General features: G+C 44.7%; 1 protein-coding gene across 2 annotated transcripts in view; it reads right to left on the reverse strand.

The window, feature by feature from the left end:
• The window catches only part of LOC134535736 (serine/threonine-protein kinase OSR1), a 275004-nt gene that overhangs the window by 61061 nt on the left and 195604 nt on the right, over positions 1 to 18339 (reverse strand). For both annotated transcript variants that reach the window (XM_063374969.1, XM_063374971.1), the window contains one exon: positions 2267 to 2517. In XM_063374969.1, coding sequence (XP_063231039.1) covers positions 2267 to 2517 — 251 coding nt within the window. The remainder of the gene's footprint in view (positions 1 to 2266; positions 2518 to 18339) is intronic.

Raw genomic sequence — 18339 nt, forward strand, 5'->3', positions numbered from 1 at the left:
CCCACCAGTGTATCTGGCCGTTGCCGTGGAAGTGCTCCAGGCAATGAGCAGAGACAGAACCCACCATTGTATCTGGCCGTTGCCGTGGAAGTGCTCCAGGAAATGAGCAGAGACAGAACCCACCTGTGTATCTGGCCGTTGCCGTGGAAGTGCTCCAGGCAATGAGCAGAGACAGAACCCACCTGTGTATCTGGGTGTTGCTGTGGAAGTGCTCCAGGCAATGAGCAGAGACAGAACCCACCTGTGTATCTGGGTGTTGCTGTGGAAGTGCTCCAGGCAATGAGCAGAGACAGAACCCACCTGTGTATCTGGCCGTTGCTGTGGAAGTGCTCCAGACAATGAGCAGAGACAGAACCCACCTGTGTATCTGGCCGTTGCTGTGGAAGTGCTCCAGGCAATGAGCAGAGACAGAACCCACCTGTGTATCTGGGTGTTGCTGTGGAAGTGCTCCAGGCAATGAGCAGAGACAGAACCCACCTGTGTATCTGGCCGTTGCTGTGGAAGTGCTCCAGGCAATGAGCAGAGACAGAACCCACCTGTGTATCTGGGTGTTGCTGTGGAAGTGCTCCAGACAATGAGCAGAGACAGAACCCACCTGTGTATCTGGCCGTTGCTGTGGAAGTGCTCCAGGCAATGAGCAGAGACAGAACCCACCTGTGTATCTGGGTGTTGCTGTGGAAGTGCTCCAGACAATGAGCAGAGACAGAACCCACCTGTGTATCTGGCCGTTGCTGTGGAAGTGCTCCAGGCAATGAGCAGAGACAGAACCCACCTGTGTATCTGGGTGTTGCTGTGGAAGTGCTCCAGGCAATGAGCAGAGACAGAACCCACCAGTGTATCTGGCCGTTGCCGTGGAAGTGCTCCAGGCAATGAGCAGAGACAGAACCCACCATTGTATCTGGCCGTTGCCGTGGAAGTGCTCCAGGAAATGAGCAGAGACAGAACCCACCTGTGTATCTGGCCGTTGCCGTGGAAGTGCTCCAGGCAATGAGCAGAGACAGAACCCACCTGTGTATCTGGCCGTTGCTGTGGAAGTGCTCCAGGCAATGAGCAGAGACAGAACCCACCTGTGTATCTGGCCGTTGCTGTGGAAGTGCTCCAGGCAATGAGCAGAGACAGAACCCACCTGTGTATCTGGCCGTTGCTGTGGAAGTGCTCCAGGCAATAAGCAGAGATAGAACCCACCTGTGTATCTGGGTGTTGCTGTGGAAGTGCTCCAGACAATGAGCAGAGACAGAACCCACCTGTGTATCTGGGTGTTGCTGTGGAAGTGCTCCAGGCAATAAGCAGAGACAGAACCCACTTGTGTATCTGGCCGTTGCTGTGGAAGTGCTCCAGGCAATGAGCAGAGACAGAACCCACCTGTGTATCTGGCCGTTGCTATGGAAGTGCTCCAGGCAATGAGCAGAGACAGAACCCACCTGTGTATTGCTGTGGAAGTGCTCCAGGCAATGAGCAGAGACAGAACCCACCTGTGTATTGCTGTGGAAGTGCTCCAGGCAATGAGCAGAGACAGAACCCACCTGTGTATTGCTGTGGAAGTGCTCCAGGCAATGAGCAGAGACAGAACCCACCTGTGTATCTGGCCGTTGCTGTGGAAGTGCTCCAGGCAATTAGCAGAGACAGAACCCACTTGTGTATCTGGCCGTTGCTGTGGAAGTGCTCCAGGCAATGAGCAGAGACAGAACCCACCTGTGTATCTGGCCGTTGCTATGGAAGTGCTCCAGGCAATGAGCAGAGACAGAACCCACCTGTGTATTGCTGTGGAAGTGCTCCAGGCAATGAGCAGAGACAGAACCCACCTGTGTATCTGGCCGTTGCTGTGGAAGTGCTCCAGGCAATGAGCAGAGACAGAACCCACCTGTGTATTGCTGTGGAAGTGCTCCAGGCAATGAGCAGAGACAGAACCCACCTGTGTATCTGGCCGTTGCTGTGGAAGTGCTCCAGGCAATGAGCAGAGACAGAACCCACCTGTGTATCTGGCCGTTGCTGTGGAAGTGCTCCAGACAATGAGCAGAGACAGAACCCACCTGTGTATCTGGGTGTTGCTGTGGAAGTGCTCCAGACAATGAGCAGAGACAGAACCCACCTGTGTATCTGGCCGTTGCTGTGGAAGTGTACCAGGCAATGAGCAGAGACAGAACCCACCTGTGTATCTGGCCGTTGCTGTGGAAGTGCTCCAGGCAATGAGCAGAGACAGAACCCACCTGTGTATCTGGCCGTTGCTGTGGAAGTGCTCCAGGCAATGAGCAGAGACAGAACCCACCTGTGTATCTGGCCGTTGCTGTGGAAGTACTCCAAGCCCTTGAGCACCTCCTTGAGCACCGTGGCGATGGTGCACTCGTCGAAGACTCCGTGGCGACAGTTGGCGACGCGCATCTTGTGCTTGATGATGTCGAGCAGGGAGCCCCCCTCCAGGAGTCGCAGCACCAGCCACAGCTCCTCTCGCACCACGAAGCTGGTGTAGTAGGTGACCACGTTCTCGTGGTTGCACGACGACATGGCCTGGATCTCCTTCTGCAGCAATACAGGGCTGGTCTCTCACTGCAACTACTATGCCTAGGTGGCCCACACACCAACCATCATTAACAAAGCAACACAAAAATTGGTTGTCTGTAAAGTCAGTTTACGGACAAAAGTTTAACGTGACAACGTCATAACAAAACATTGATGAAATGATTGCATACTTTTATGAATAAAATTGAATCATTTTTATTGAATTATCACTATTTTGTATGGATACAAAGAAGGAGTGAAATGAAATCTACAATTTAATTGATAAATTTACTTTTATTTGCACTCATTTATTCTAATATGTTTATTAATTTAACGAAGAGATTATTTTAACTATAACTTTTATACATGTTGCCATTTAAGTTCTTCCAATCTGTGTTATTCTGTTAAGGATAGGACGATGATAGGAAAAGTAGAAAACGAATGGGAGTGTTTCAAGTTTAATGTGCCTCTAAAAAGTCAAATCGATGGTTGTTCCAATAGAGTGGAAGAGAGATAGATGCGGCGCAAGCTTACAATGAGCGTAACGGGACACAGCGTAACGGGACAATGTGCAAAACGGGACACTTTTTCGTGCATGCAGTCAGCGTTTTTCGATTTATTAGACATTGTCACGTCAAAAAATTACTTTTCATAAGAAGTACGTAAGTATAGGACATACTCATAGTTTCAATTTTAAATTATTTATTTACTTTTTATAATTTGTTATATGCACACCAACAATCGAATGACTATCATGGTGGACACGACACATATGGACAGGATACAAATTCACATAAGAGGACACTTTCCCCCATCGGTCCCAAGCGCAGGTAACGCTAAGGGAAAGAACACAGCAGGTCAGCACATTCAGTTGAAGGCGACCATACCACATACCTGCAGCGACCATAACAGACATGGACAAACCCTACAGTAACAAAATATTGGGATATAATTCAATAGTGTTTAAGCTGCCACTGTTTCTTTAATTCAGTGTGTTCATTCTCAACTAGATCTTTTTGAATTGATGTGGTTTAATATTAAGGTGTTCATTTTAATTTCTCTGATTATTATTTTATTACTTTCAGCTAATGTTGTTTGGAATTCTACAGGTATTTTTACTTTGTGGTTTGTACCAGCACAGTTTCACAGCAGTTGAAAGATCATAGTTGTATCTTGAACAGGTTTGCGGGTTGGGAAAGCGCTTGGGAAGGAACTATAAACCTTCACCCAGACGCTGCAGCAGTCTGTGCACTACTCTGCACGAAACAAGCAAGAAGACTCGGGGAGCCACAATTTTAGCTCAGTTTGCTCTGTTAGGTTTTCTGCTTATAATGGCAGAAACAGGAAGTACGGAATACTAAATTGAACTTCCGTGTCAAGTCTATTTTAAAATAAAACTCATCAGCTTCTGGAAGGTGACGACATCGTCCTAGTGCCTTTTCTGCATCAGAAATAGGATTCTGGTAACAGCTCCCCAACTCTACTCTCTGTCTTCCATAGACAAGACTTTCCTCTAATGCAATGATGGATTTTCAAATCACCTATTATATTTTCATTATTTTAATATTCATACAGCAGTGTATATGAAAGCAATTTCCACTGGTCCAGCATTTTAGAAAATCAGACTTTACCTTAAGTACCAGAATAAAATCAATGTATTTTTGTAATTCGGAATTTTTTGCTTTAGATTTTGTGACACTAAACAGCTCAGTCTGTTTTCCCTTTCTTGTCAAAGATGGATTAAAATTTCTTTCAAGGCAAACTCGGTTAAGTAAGAATCCAGTAAAATCCAATACATTTAAATAATTTTGCCATGCACCCTAAATCCAACATATAACTGAAATGAAAATCTCTCACAGCCAGTAGTTCAATCAAGGCACTTGCATTGCCAAAAAAAATAAAATAAATAAATAAATAAAAAAAATTCTGGGTAGGCTTTATTAAGGTCTACAGCCGCCACAGGTTTGTTTCATGAATTTCCATTGCGCTGAACGGGAATGTTGTGTATGACATAAATTGTGACACCTAACCATGATAAACTCGGCCCATCGTTCACAACCACTGGCTCAACTGACGTAATATCAAAATCAGAATAATCAGCAAGCATATCCACGTCCACTGCCAAACAATTTTCTGCATTCCCGGTCACTTCATGAGACTCACTAATCCGCCAATTTTGCACCTCGTTACGGGGGCTCATTTTGCCCCACTTCATTTATTTTGGCTACATTTTGCCTCATTTCATACCCATGACACTTCTCTGCATTTTTAATTGCTTCTGCTCTGGCAATTTTGCTTGTTGTCTTTCTTTTCTCCAACATAACCTGTTTTCACTTAAGCATTTTGTGATTAATGGCCCCAAACCCAAAGTAAGTAACTTTACAGTTAGTTATTCCACTCAACTAGCACCACTCAGTGCTCACTCACGAACAACCAAGTTAAAATCACAGAAATCGGTCTATTACTTTCGGAATAACAGCTCTCACGGACTCCGCATCAATGCTCATTACGTCATCACTGCACATGTGGGGCGACTGAATTGTCGCCCATTGGAAGGGCAGCCCTTCAGGATTTTTCTGACAGTGGTGTTTTTGAAAGGTTGTCTGAATTGTTGCCCATTGGATGGGTAGCCCATCAGGATTTTTCTGACAGTGGTTAGTATGTAAAGTGACCTAACCTAACCTAACCTAACCTAACCACTGTCAGAAAAATCCTGGAGGGCTGCCCATCCAAGGGGCAACAATTCAGACAACCTTTCAAAAACACCACTGTCAGAAAAATCCTGATGGGCTGCCCATCCAAGGGGCAACAATTTAAACAAGCTTTCAAAAACACCACTGTCAAAAAAATTTTGATGGGCTGCCCATCCAAGGGGCAACAATTCAGACAACCTTTCAAAAACACTACTGTAAGAAAAATCCTGATGGGCTGCCCTTCCAAGGGGCAAGTTTTCAGGATTATTTAAACACTTAAAGAAACATGTTTTCAGAAATTGGATGGGCTGCCCTTCCAGTCGTTGTACAAACAAACCATTGCCAGAAAAATCCTGAAGGGCTGCCCATCCAACGGGCAACAATTCAGTTCCCCCGCACATGTTAACTGGGTGAGTCATACGTAATGACATCGATCAAAGTCTGCTCTGCTATGGTATATTCACTTCAACTCTGTAGCTTTCATAGTTTGCGTTTTTTAAGCAGTATTGAATAATCCTCAACCAAAGTAACACCCAACCTGAAATTACATACATTCATATTCCCTGTCGAAAATTCATGTAAGAAAAATATATGCTCAAAACTAAGTAATGAAGTAAAGAGACCTTGTCAGTTTTTTGTTGAATCTGTTTTGTTTTATTGAAAAAACTTATAAAATTACTATCTACAACTTTTGTCTGAAAGAATTTTTTATTAGATGAACCATTGCTGCAAGAGATTGAAAAAGAGGGGTAGAATTTAAAAAAATTTCATAACTTCCTTAGTAAGCACACTATCAAATCCATTCAAACTGTTTGTCAATCTTATAATTTTTATCTAAAACTGATAATCAAACCATTATTGCAAGGGGTTAAAAAACCTGGGGTTGGAATGATAAAATAAATAAAACTTCCTTACTTGGTACACTATCAAGTCCATTCTTATTTTTGTTTGTCTAAATATTGACTAAAACTATTGTTAAAATAAATTTTTGTTTAACCAATAATTACTGGAAATAGTTGTACTATCATATCCATTAGAATTTATTGTATGAATCCTAAACTTCATCTAAAACTTTAGTTAAAACTATTTTGATGAAATTAATTATTACCGTGTATCATGGGTTGAAATTTAAAAAAATTCAAAACTTTCTTAGTATCAAATTTGTTTGAATTAATATTTTAAACCATCTTAATTAAAACCTTGGTGCAAAGCCACTTTTTATACGATCATGATATTAGTGTGTGCCGCCAACTAGTATTTTTGGCACAATTTTAAATTTAAATTTTTTTTAAATTAAACAATGTCACCAGTCATTCCTCTGCTGCAAGAGCTAAAACTTGTTTCTCCTCCTGTACACTCGCATTCAACCTTTGTCAGACCTGCCTCCCCAATTTTTTCCCGCCCTAGATCCGATTTTTGCCGAGTCCTTAGCCAGTAAGACTCAGTATCGTTTTATCCACGCCTTGGCGCACGGACGTCGCCTGTAATTCGCCTCCGATCCGTGACGAGAACTGCTAGGTCCTGCAAGCCTGTTCCAAGACCTCGCCTGACGCGAGCACTTCTTGACATGATCGCGAATCATCTTCGCCAAAGTATAGTCACGCCTCCGAGTCCTGTAGACCACCTTTCCCACTGGCATCAGCAGCACCACACTTCCACCTCTGCAAGTTTTCCTGGGAACACTGCCCAGAGCGATGACCAGCCACTAACCCTGGCCAGGGTCGGCCTCTCCCCAAGGCCACCACACTAGTCCCAAATGTACATGCTTATGCCACCTGGCGGTAGTTTTGCGAATCACTTCCCCTGGGAGTTTGAACGCCAGTATCCTGTAGTTCCTTCCCAGGCCACCAGAGCGCTGGCCTAGTCCGCCCCATAAGCCCCATGCTGCTACCAGCTGATCGCGCGAGTCGACCTCTGCTCAGTTCAGCCACACCTCAGTAGGTCGCGCTGACATCGGGCAGTACCACCAACTTCGAGATATCAAAGTCTGCCTTTCCTCCACAAGCACCTCGGTAATCTTCGGAACCTTTCGGTTCGAAAGCCGAAGCCTCCCTCCTTTCTTTCTTTAACGTCACCTTTTAATTATGAGTCTCGGCCGCCCCAAGCTCACTGCGCGCCGCGATTCGGGACTGACTGCATTGAATCTACATCATCGGGACGCCTCTCCGTTTTTCTTTTAAGACGTGATTGTGATCAAACTAGACAAGAGATGATTCCCACTACGGTAGTGTTTAGGCGTTAGTCAGTCCGTATAGATCTAGCTCGTAAAAGTAGTCATGTATAAGTCATCGTAGATAATTTTTTTTTTTTTTTTAAAAATCATGAATCATCCACGGCACATTCGTGTGCTCATCAACCGGGCAGATCCTGGAAGACATCACCCTGTTTTTTGAGTTTTTACTACCATCACTCCCCGACCCATCATCGTGACTAGAAGGCATTTCTGCCTATTCCACCAACCGTCTGTGAATCAGTCCTAAACATGTGTTTCGGATCTGTTCACAGACAGGGTCCAAGTACCGGACCAGGGACCAAGTACCAGGGTACAAGCACCGGGCCAAATCAGTCTCCACGGGCCGGATGACTAAGGCCCCCTGGCGTCCCGTCAGCTGTTCCACTTCGCCTAGCAATCTTCAAAGCGCCAGCCTTTTAGTTTTTAAAACCTTTTGGACTAGCATCCAACCAGGACGCTTCTGCGACACTACGTCTTTTTAGAATGTTTATTGTCCGAACTTTATTTTAATTGTGTTAATTGTATAGTAAGGGCTGGCCCATTTTTTTATTAATGTGATCTTAAATCCATGTTGTATATGTTTTCTGTTAATCAACTTATATTATATATCCATATTATATAATGGAAAATAACCAAATGTAAAATAAAAACAGAGAAACTAACTTCTGGATGAAATCATTATTTTACCTTCTGAAACCAAAAGATCCACGAGTTACCCTCAGGATAGAGTGACGAGGCGTGACATAATTGCAAGTTAAGAAAAATAGTGTTTGAAGGTCAAAAAAATTAAATAATTACCTTAGTTGGCATATAATCTAAAATTTGTTCTAAGCTATTCAAAGTTGTGATCTAAACTATTCAATGCTGGAAACATTTGAGTTAAAAATATTCGTAATATTTTCCCTGCATGGAAAATGAGAAAATATTTAATCTGCAGCAAGCTGCAAATCTTCGTTTGAATCCTGCCCGGCGAAACGTCACTATTCCTAACCTTCTACCCACTTCACCACCTGTTTCGCACCCCTCAGGAACTTTTTTTTTGGGTCTTAGCTCGATTTCACTCTTGTGAGCTGTCCATGCACCTTGGTGCTGGCACAGGGTTTTTAAGCACGAGAACGCGATGAATCATCCTATTTTAGTGTAGATTTCACTGACTTATCTTTCTGGTCTAGGCGATGGGTGTAGGAGTGATTTACATGGCTTGGTAACTGTTTTTTTGTTCATTGCTGTAAAATGGGCAGTGACCCCATATAAAACGTAAAATGTAAAATCATCCTATAAAATTAAAAATTATTGCCTCCCTTCTCGACCGCCACCTGCTGAATTGAATACTGCTTACATTGTCGACACCAAGCCTCCACATCCTGGCGACACTTCAGCCAATAGTAGCGTTGATGGGTCTTGGCTAGAGTTTTGTTCACCCCTAGATGACCGCCAGAGATACCATCAAAGATTTCTTTCAACACCTCTGCCATTGGACTCTTTGGAAGGAGTAGTTGCATTGTAAGTACTTATCCATTTGAACTCTCCCATGCTCTCATTAGCAGCCCATTCACCATCCCCAAGGAATCCCACAGTGCCCAGTAAGCTTACGCTGCTCTTCGGTCACTGGAGATCTCATACCATATTGGACGTCCAGTACCACGCTCAAGCCACTGCACTGCTTTAAAGCAAGCATTATCCCATTTATCTTTCCCGTTAGTAATTGTCGTTCGCCGAACATCTATTCCCTCTTTTTTCTCTGCCCTATTGCGATGATTGCAGTCTACCTTGCAAGGTCTTCGGGAGAGGACATTGGCATTGCTGTGAATTCAGGCTTTCCTGTGTTCTATTTGACAATCATACTGCTGCTATGTCGGACAGTCCCACTGGGTCAGTCCTGGTTCACTGCAGACGAAGCACTGCGGGCGTCCTCCTGCTCTCCTGGTCTGGTTACCTGCAGTATCATTCAGCAGCTTCTTCAATGCCCTGAGAATATCTACTTCATTAGTGGAGTCCAGCTCTCCTTGTCCTGATGCTGGTGTTTCCTGAGGCACTGCTGCAGGGCATGGACCAAGGCCTCGCAGCTCCTCTTGTGTATCTCCGAGTCCGTCTGTAAGCACACTGGTGGCTAGCTGCTGGCCGAACTCTGTTGGTGCTTCAGTGCACCAGTCGCTCCATGTCGGCTTAGATGATCTCTGTTAACATGTCTTCAGGTCTGTTCTATACACCTCGCACATGTGTCGGTCGCCATACCTCAGCTCAAGGGCCTCTACTAATACTCCACAGTCTATCTGCTCTGTGACTGGTATGGTCTGCAGCAGCTCTAGTGGAGATCCTCGCAGGGCCAAGACGAGTGCCGTAGCCTTTTCTTCATCGTCCCAGCCATTCACTTCAGCAGCTGCCTCAAACTGTCTTCTGTAGATAGCCCATGGCGATTGGCCATCAAAGGTGGGTGGCTGGAAATTTGTGTGGCCGTTGGAAGTGCCCTCCGCCTTAACATCCACGGAGTTACTCTTCCGGTTTGCAGAAATTGTTGTAGCTTCCTTATTATCCGATGACACTCCTCGGTCACAGCTTCTAAACGCCGTTCAGTCGCCTGTTTAAGTTGAATTAACTGTTGTTCCTGTTGGCAAGTTGCTGTTCTTGTTGTAAGAGTCGCTGTTTTTGTTGTGCAAGATGCTGCTCCAAACTCTGCTCTTTGCATTCCAACTGGATGCTGGTTTCATCGATCTTCTTCTTCATTTCTTCTTTGTTCTTCTTGATGTCCTCTATCTCGGTCTTCATAGCATTCTTCACCTCTTCTTGGCACTCCTTCATTTCATTCTTTACTTCTTCTTGGCTATCATCAATTTTATTATTCATTTCCTCCTGACCCTTCTTCATTTCCTCTATTTTATTATTCATTTCAGTCAAGAAAGCCATTGTTTTTGAGTTTATTGGCAGCCATCTTTCATGTTCGCATTCACTACTAGCCTATCACTACTGTCCTATTAACTACGCTGTAATTTCCCCTACGAGCTAACCCAAATCCCTACTAAAAAAATAATACTAACCATGCTACTACTACTACTACTACTACTACTACTACACTCACCTACAGTTCCTAAACTATTTCAATTCTTGAACAAATAAATTTGTAATAATGATTTACTTATTTAATTTTAGTAAAAAAAAAAAACTGTATACTAAGTCTATTAAGTTTTTATACTAAGTCTGACACCAAAATGTTAAGAATATACTGTGGTGTGAAAACTGCGATCGTAAGGTATAGCCCATTTAACGGGTTCAGTTTTATTTATTTCTAATGTCTAAAACATAAATTTAATTAAATCACTCAAGATCTCTGTCTGCAACAATTACGTAGTCTTACACTAATAATTGAAACATTAACATTTCCCACTGTAGCTTGGCTGGACAGTGGCTCGCTCTTCTGTCCGCCTCCGTCCGCTTCCTTCGCACTCAGCCACGCCGCGCCGCAGTGCAGTCCCCACCCGACTGGCTCGCCCGGCCTTCTCTCGCAGGTGTCGCCTCCTGATAGGTCCGGTTCGCTCAGCAAGGGCCACTTGCCCTCTTCACATCTCGCTGACCGCACGGGTGTCGCCAGTATCACTCCTCGAGGGGGAGACTCTCTCCGCTGCTCCGCTCTTCGCTCTCAACTCTCGCGGAGGCCCGCATCGCTGCTTTTACACTCTTGGCAGACCTTCTAGGGTGGGCGGGTAGCCTTGGGCCAACCCGACGCCCAGAAAGTCCAGAAAGGCAGTGTTTATTGGCGCCACTCCACATGGTGGCCTCGGGAAACCAGGCCGCCGAAAGGCCTGAGGCGAGACGGTGCGAGGGGAGATGAAGGGGGGAGGGGGTAGTGAGGACCAGGCACTCGTGGCATGCCTTATGTCAGTGGCCGGCGCGTGACCGCCGGCCAGCTCCGAATCTGGCGCGCGCCGTGGTCCTGTCTGCATTCATAATACTACCATTTACTAAAAAACCCACATTAAAAATTATCTAGATTAATATTTCTTCATATTATTTCAGTTTAAAGATGGTATGTTTACAAACAGTCTAGATGCATCGCTAGAGCGGCTCCACCAAGTGCACCGTACTGCAGCAAGACGTTACAACCAGCCTTCATCAGCAAATATCTAACAATTGAGGTTTTACTGGTTTAGGAATTTCTGTAAACACATATAGTTTATCTGATTGAGTACATTTAATTATATTCACATAAGTAGGACTTTATTAGGTAATCCTTTTTCCTCTAGTGAAGGATTTTTGACAAAGCCATATAAATAGTATTTAAGAAATTTATTCAATCTTGTCAACAGGAACACGCAAGTTAAAAAATATTATTATTTGCAATGCAAATGTGTACAAATTATTCAAAGTCAGCTTTACTTATAATAGTAATAGGTACCTCGAGCCGGTTTTAAAATTTTTATTTAATTTGATAAGTGTCTGGATAGTGAATACAAGATTACTATTTAGTTTAAAGTTATATACTGTACATATTGAGCACTTACCATCACATTTCGGCTGAGGCATGATATTGTAAGAGGAAAAATCAAGAGCGCAGAAAATATAGAGTATAAAATAAATATTTTAGATTGTTCTAGTTAATTTTCATGCATTCTAAATGAGTACACAGCTAAGTTCTGAAGTTCATTTAACTTGCGAAAGTTGAGGGAGTTGAATAATATTTATTTATCCTGCAAGGCAAAAGTAAATGCCAATAAATTATTGCCAAGCACAGTGTAAAAATGAATTTGTGTTTAGCGCCAGTCGCAAACGGACAGCACTGATCAATATTTTTTCTCTGTCTTCTTGGCTTCCAAACATACAGTACATTACTTTTTGTTTATCTATCTGAAACAGGAACAGGAAATAGCAAATATCAGGTGTGTTGTTCTTCTATTCTACCCAAGGACACAGATTGGGTCAAGACGTTAAAGTAGACCAATGTATTCACACCGTCCATGACAGCAGAGGGTCACGTGGGCCAATCAGCGACCAGTGTCCGTCGACACAATTTGGGACATTGCAATTGTAGGCGGGCCTTTATGATCATATGTTTACAGAACAAACTGAGATTAGTTATCTTAAAAAAAATTTGAAAAACAAACTACGAAACATAGAGATATATATATGGTGACACACTAAAAGTATTTTTTTGAATATTCAAACAATATGCTTTAACTTCAGTGCACACCAAACACGTTTGTATAATACGGCAACAACAAAAATACACATCTATGTTCTTATAAAGTGTAACTTAACAGTGTGCTATGTCCTTAGTGCAAATAAACTGAAGTATAAGACAACACGAATAAGTTAACACAAACAAATATCAGATAATACAAATCTCAATATCTGTTAAGTCAAATTTTGTTTGATAGACAGTCTTCCTTAGATTTAAAAATTATTTTCATTTGTTGAAATATTTGGGATCCATCAAAAAAATAGCCATGCTGCATTATCTTGTATGAACCCTGAGAAATATATAAGCATTTCATTGTGGCAACCATGATAGCAGTTACACCACAGCATTATTAAGATGTAATTACTTACAGCTTTTCTAGTTGGGCTTTCGCTTGAAATATACCTTTTGTACATATATATTATCTGTGCACCTGGATATTATAGACGCTGATGCGTGATGCAAGTAAATGTTTTTGTGAATCACACCTTGTCACTTCATAAATCTGACCTTGTCACTTCATAAATCTGGTATTTAATTAAAGAATTGTAAGCCTCTCAGGCACATATAAAACACAATTCACATTTTTTACATACATATATGCTTAATGAAATAGACAAGGTTGAATGATTTCTGAAAGATATTGTGTTTAGCAATGAGGTCACATTCCATGTCTGTAGACATGTTCATCGACATAACGTCCGAATATAGGACACTGAAAAACCTCGTGCCTACACTGAGTACGAATGTAACATCCCTACAGTGTGTTGTGATCCCTGATGCATGACTAAAGTTATAGGCCATTTTTCTTTGCGGAGCAGACTGTGACGTCAAACATCTACCTTGTAGTTGAATTTGTATGCAGTGCCACAATTTCCAGGTGTCATCTTTCAACAGGATGGTGCTCCTGCACACTACACCAACATTGTTTGTGTGTTTCTGGATACAACATTCCCCCAGCGGTGGATAGCAGGGGTACTGTCCAGGCATGGCAACCACAACCTCCGGACCTAACGCCATTACACTTTTACCTGTGGGGTACGTGAAGCAACATGTGTACAGTGAACGCAGTAGAGATATTAATCAATTAAAATGGAGAATCACAGAATTTATTCATTCTGTTACACCAGTGGAAAGAACTAGAATATTGTTTCGATATGTGTAAGGCAAAAAATTGAGGCCAAATCAAACTGCATTGAACAGATATGCAATCTTGAAGAGTTTACCTTTTCTTTGGCAAAGATTTCACATTTCTGTATCTTGTTAAGTGGCTTTCCTGTGATCAGTTGAAAGTGCACCGTGAGTATGGACACTGTATTTGGTAAAGAAAAAATCTACAAATTAAAAAATTTTTTTTTAACAAACCAGAACTCTGGCTGTTCAACTTGGCCTGGCTGTTATATAAATGAACAAGTGAAGAATTTACTGGGTGCAAAAATAACATAGGTTCCATAGAATATTACTTCTTGAGGTTAAGTCTGTTTACTGAAGAACTAAGAGTCGATCATGTCCTTCGAGGAAGACACATATCGTCGAGGTGTCGGAACTGCTGCCGGCTCTAGTATCCACGATACAATCCATCAGCCCTGGGGAAAGGGTGTATAGCCTCTCTGCAACAAGGCAACATTCTGCCTCCTAATGGCACCAGCGGTGTTTATTAAAGAAAGCTATGCCAGGGAGTCCTCAATCCTCGACATCCTCAGATGTTATGAAAGCCCTCTTTGTGGGCAACAACAGAAGGTTTTGAAACCTCCAGGCGGGTCAGCACTGCCGGGTCCAAGGCCGTGGCTATGTGAACAACCACAGGCACAGTGGCAACGGCTAGACTGGGCTCGGCTGAAAGCTCTGGGGCACCGGAGGCGGTGGGTATCCGAGGAGCTGGCTTCTCAGGCGTCCTCGTGCCCTGGACTGTGGCAGTTGCCGGGCTAGCGTGCAGGCCAACAGATCAAAACGACCTTTGTGATGCTAGGCTCTACCGGCAGGACTCGCACTGTCAGTTGGTGGCTGCGATTGCTTAGAGCACGTCCTGGGGTCGGTACCGACCTGGTCAACTAGTCTGGGTGGTCCGAGTCCCAGAGATGCGGTACACTTGTACAGCACCTTGCGGGATTCCTCTGTCTCAACGACAGGTAAGCCTGTCAGGTTATAGGGGAGAGGGTGGCAATGGTTCTGTGATGAGTTGCCTAAGCCTCTCGCAGCTTCTCTCCTAACACCTCCATGTTGCAATTAATGATGTTTATATTTCTCTATGGCTCTAGGGAGCTATTGCCATTGGTATTCCAGCCTTCAGGAAGTAAATACCATCAAACCTGGCACGTTTGAACAACTTATGGCATGTAGTGCCAAATGATTGTTTACCTTCAACATTGTCTTGCAAAAGTTAACTAAATCACAAATTAAATTTGTGGATTTATTTTTCCTTTACAAAATACTAATCACAGCTGCCTCTTTCCAAGCTGTCATTTATAAAAAGAAAACAAACAAAAACTCAAATTACCAAGAATTAATTAGTATTAGTATTAGTATTGAATGACAGTTTGTTGATGTAATCCAGTGATCACTGTACTAATGGCCGAGAGACCATGGTCTTCTCGGCGTGACTGCTCCACTTGAGGCCTTCACTGACACCAGCACAAGATTCCAGTTGACAGTCCGTAATTAGATTAAAAAAACAGTGTGGCCCGGACTCCACATGTGACATTCTTCCCTCCCCTACATTAATATGTTAAATTTGGTGAACAGCCACTCAACAGTCTAATCTCGCAATTGCCTAAGTAACGACTAATGTGGCAACCTACGATTTCAGTTTTTTGCCCACTCAGAAACAATTGCATTCGTGATGCCATCAACAACCAATCACTGATAAGCTTACAATTTCAACAAATGACACAACTTTACAAATAGAAAAATAAGCCAATCACTGGCACACAGAAATAGCATTTTGACTAAAATTACGAATCTTTCCCATGTTTATAGAATTCACGTACCACCACTGTTTCTTTCTTTCTATCATGACTTCTTAATCACGAGAAGTTGTAAAATCCCACTTTCAGACACAGAACCATAGCAAATAATACAAATGAGATACGTGAAAGCATACAAACACTTAAAAAATAAAGCAAAAATGGGTAAACATAACGAAATAGCTTATTCACCATGAATAAGCAAATAATCAGAAATCCCAAAAAGCACAAACCATGTAAATTTTTTGTCACAAAACACAATGCAAATGCAAAAATACTTTTTAAAAGATCACCATCCATTATTTACACCATACCAGAAAGTCTAAACATATTTAGATTATTAGAACACAATATTTCTTTAATAAAGACAAATTCAAAGAGGGAGGCAATAGCCTGGGTGTTGCAGCACTTCTACAATAGCACAGCGAGAACCAACATTCAGTTAGACAGTTACGTAGGTTGTTTAGATATGAGACAAGTGGTTAGGGTCACATTTGCCATTTGTTGCCAAATGGATCATTTATTAAAGATATTTAACTAAAATTATATATATATATTGAGGGCTACTCGGCTGTGGATCCCGACAGTCTCTGATGGAACTGGGCGCCACCACGTGTAAGGGCACGTGGAAACCCGGCTAAACCTCTCTCTCAGGGTGTGACGTGACCCGAGCGAGGCGAGTTACCAGCCCTATTTCTGTTGCTTGGAGTATTGACTGACCCTGCCTAGCCCGATCTTAAGGCGCCGGGTACGCCTCACACCTAGCTATAGTAAGGAAGTACCACGTGGTCAGTAAAGAATACTCACAGTACTAGATTTTATGCCTTTTATTCCTTCCGCCCGATCTCACATACATGATTACGTTACACTGTTAAAATGCCGAGGCACGAACCAGATTAGATTAAGTTAGCTCACTCTCGTGGCTACACACAAAGTCTCTACGTAGGAAGATTAGTGAAAGTCTCTAAGCGAGAAATACGATTAGTTAAACAGCCCGCCGGTTGAGAGACGCCCCGGGGATAAAATGAAAAGGTTTTTGGAGATTACTTTACATGCCAGAATTACTCGATCAAAGTTTAGCAAGAGATGAAGTCCCCGGGTTGCAGACGCGTGCGCTCCCGACCGGTGGTGATGACGGACTCCCTCGAGCGCAGCGTCGCTCGCACTATTATCGTGCGCCAGCGATTGCGCCACGCCTGGGCAGGGTTACTCAGCGGCCTCGTGCCTCGACGGTGGAAGAACACAGCAGAAAGTTCTTATACACTAAGGTGGCTCTTTCGAGACCTTTCTAGCCTTGTCCAAGTCTGTGCCTGTTCGGGTTCGCCCGGGCAGCGTCCCTAACTCCGAACAACAGCGACACAAGTGACACTGATGACACACCCAGCACTGGGACTAGAGAATAAGAATTATAAAGGAGTGTATATAAAATAAATTCAGAAAAGGGGCTTCGCACTGACTCGAAATGCCTCCTTGCAGTCTGGCACGCAGTTTTAACACACACTTCCACACACGCCCATGTCCGTCGGTGGTGGACAAAAAAGGAAGGGGGGGGGGGGAACGAAAAGAGAGGAAGGGAACGACGTCTGGCCAGACTCAAGGGGGCGGAGCCCCGGTTGACGTCAATTGCCCCCCTCCGAAACAGCCTGGCATGGCGACGCTTCCCTCCGCTTGCACCGGCTTTGGTCACCCTCATTCCGTGCGCCGTCACCCCCTCCCCTGACTGGCGGGGGGCGTGGCCGGAGATTGTACCGTGGTGCGGGTGTGGGCACTTCCGTCGCGGCGTCCGCCGACCCGCCTGCTTCTCTCTCGTCATCAGTCGGCTCTTCCACCCTCACGCTGAACGTGGAGTCCGCTAGAGAATAGTGGAGGGGCCATAGCGGTTCTTCCGGTGATCCGGGTCTACTCTCTGCCTCATCCGGTTCCCATATGAGTGGTTGCGGCCCAGCTTGGCCTCCTAACCCTCCGCCCATGTCATTGAGGAACCCCCTAAATGGAGAGACCTCGCCTTCCGAGTCCTCTAACATCTGTCGCGGCCGGGTCCCCGCCGCCACAACAGGTGCCTCCAGCCTTGCCTCTACTTCCGGGAAACCTCTAAACCCGCCCCCTTCAGTGTCCGTCGGGGTTGACGGAATTGGCCATGCGGCTTCTCCGCTCTCCGTCTCTCCTGTTTCCTCTACCTCCTCCGCCCCCTCTCGAAGCGCCGCCACTCCGCTCGCGGTCTCTTTCCCCTCCTCCGCCACCTCTGGCCGCGCCACCCCTCGGCTTGCCGTCTCTTCCCCCTCTTCCGCCTCCTCTGGCCGCGCCTCCCCTCCGTCCTTCGGCCCCTCCGTCCCTTCAGCCCCCTCTGCAGCCAATGGCCGCGCCGCTACCCCCGCTCTCCGTCTTCCCCGTCTTATCAGTCTCATCCGCCTCATGCGCTATTCTGATATCGTCCCTATGGTATTTGGCGGCCCGCTCTGAGGGCAGTTTGATGGTGACCATCGTAGGGCCCGCCCTTATGACAGGTACGGGGCCTATCCATTTGGGCGCTAGCCCGGCACAGTAGTTCTGGTGCCCGGCGGAAAGCGGGTGCAGCCTTGCATACACCATTTGCCCTGGGTTCAGGTCGGGGGGTGGGTGTGGGGTTTCCGGCGTGCGTTGCGTCTGATATGCTGTCCAGTGCCGCCGCGCCGCGTCACGCGCCTCTGACAGCCGCTCCAGCCTGCGCTCGTGCGTTTCTACTTCCTGCCCCGCCTCCCGCTGCTGCCTCACGTGATATTCCCCGGGGAGGGGAAGGTTCCGCCC

This window comes from Bacillus rossius, chromosome 10, assembly GCF_032445375.1.
Source record: "Bacillus rossius redtenbacheri isolate Brsri chromosome 10, Brsri_v3, whole genome shotgun sequence".
In the NCBI taxonomy this organism is placed as follows: Eukaryota; Metazoa; Arthropoda; class Insecta; order Phasmatodea; family Bacillidae; genus Bacillus; species Bacillus rossius.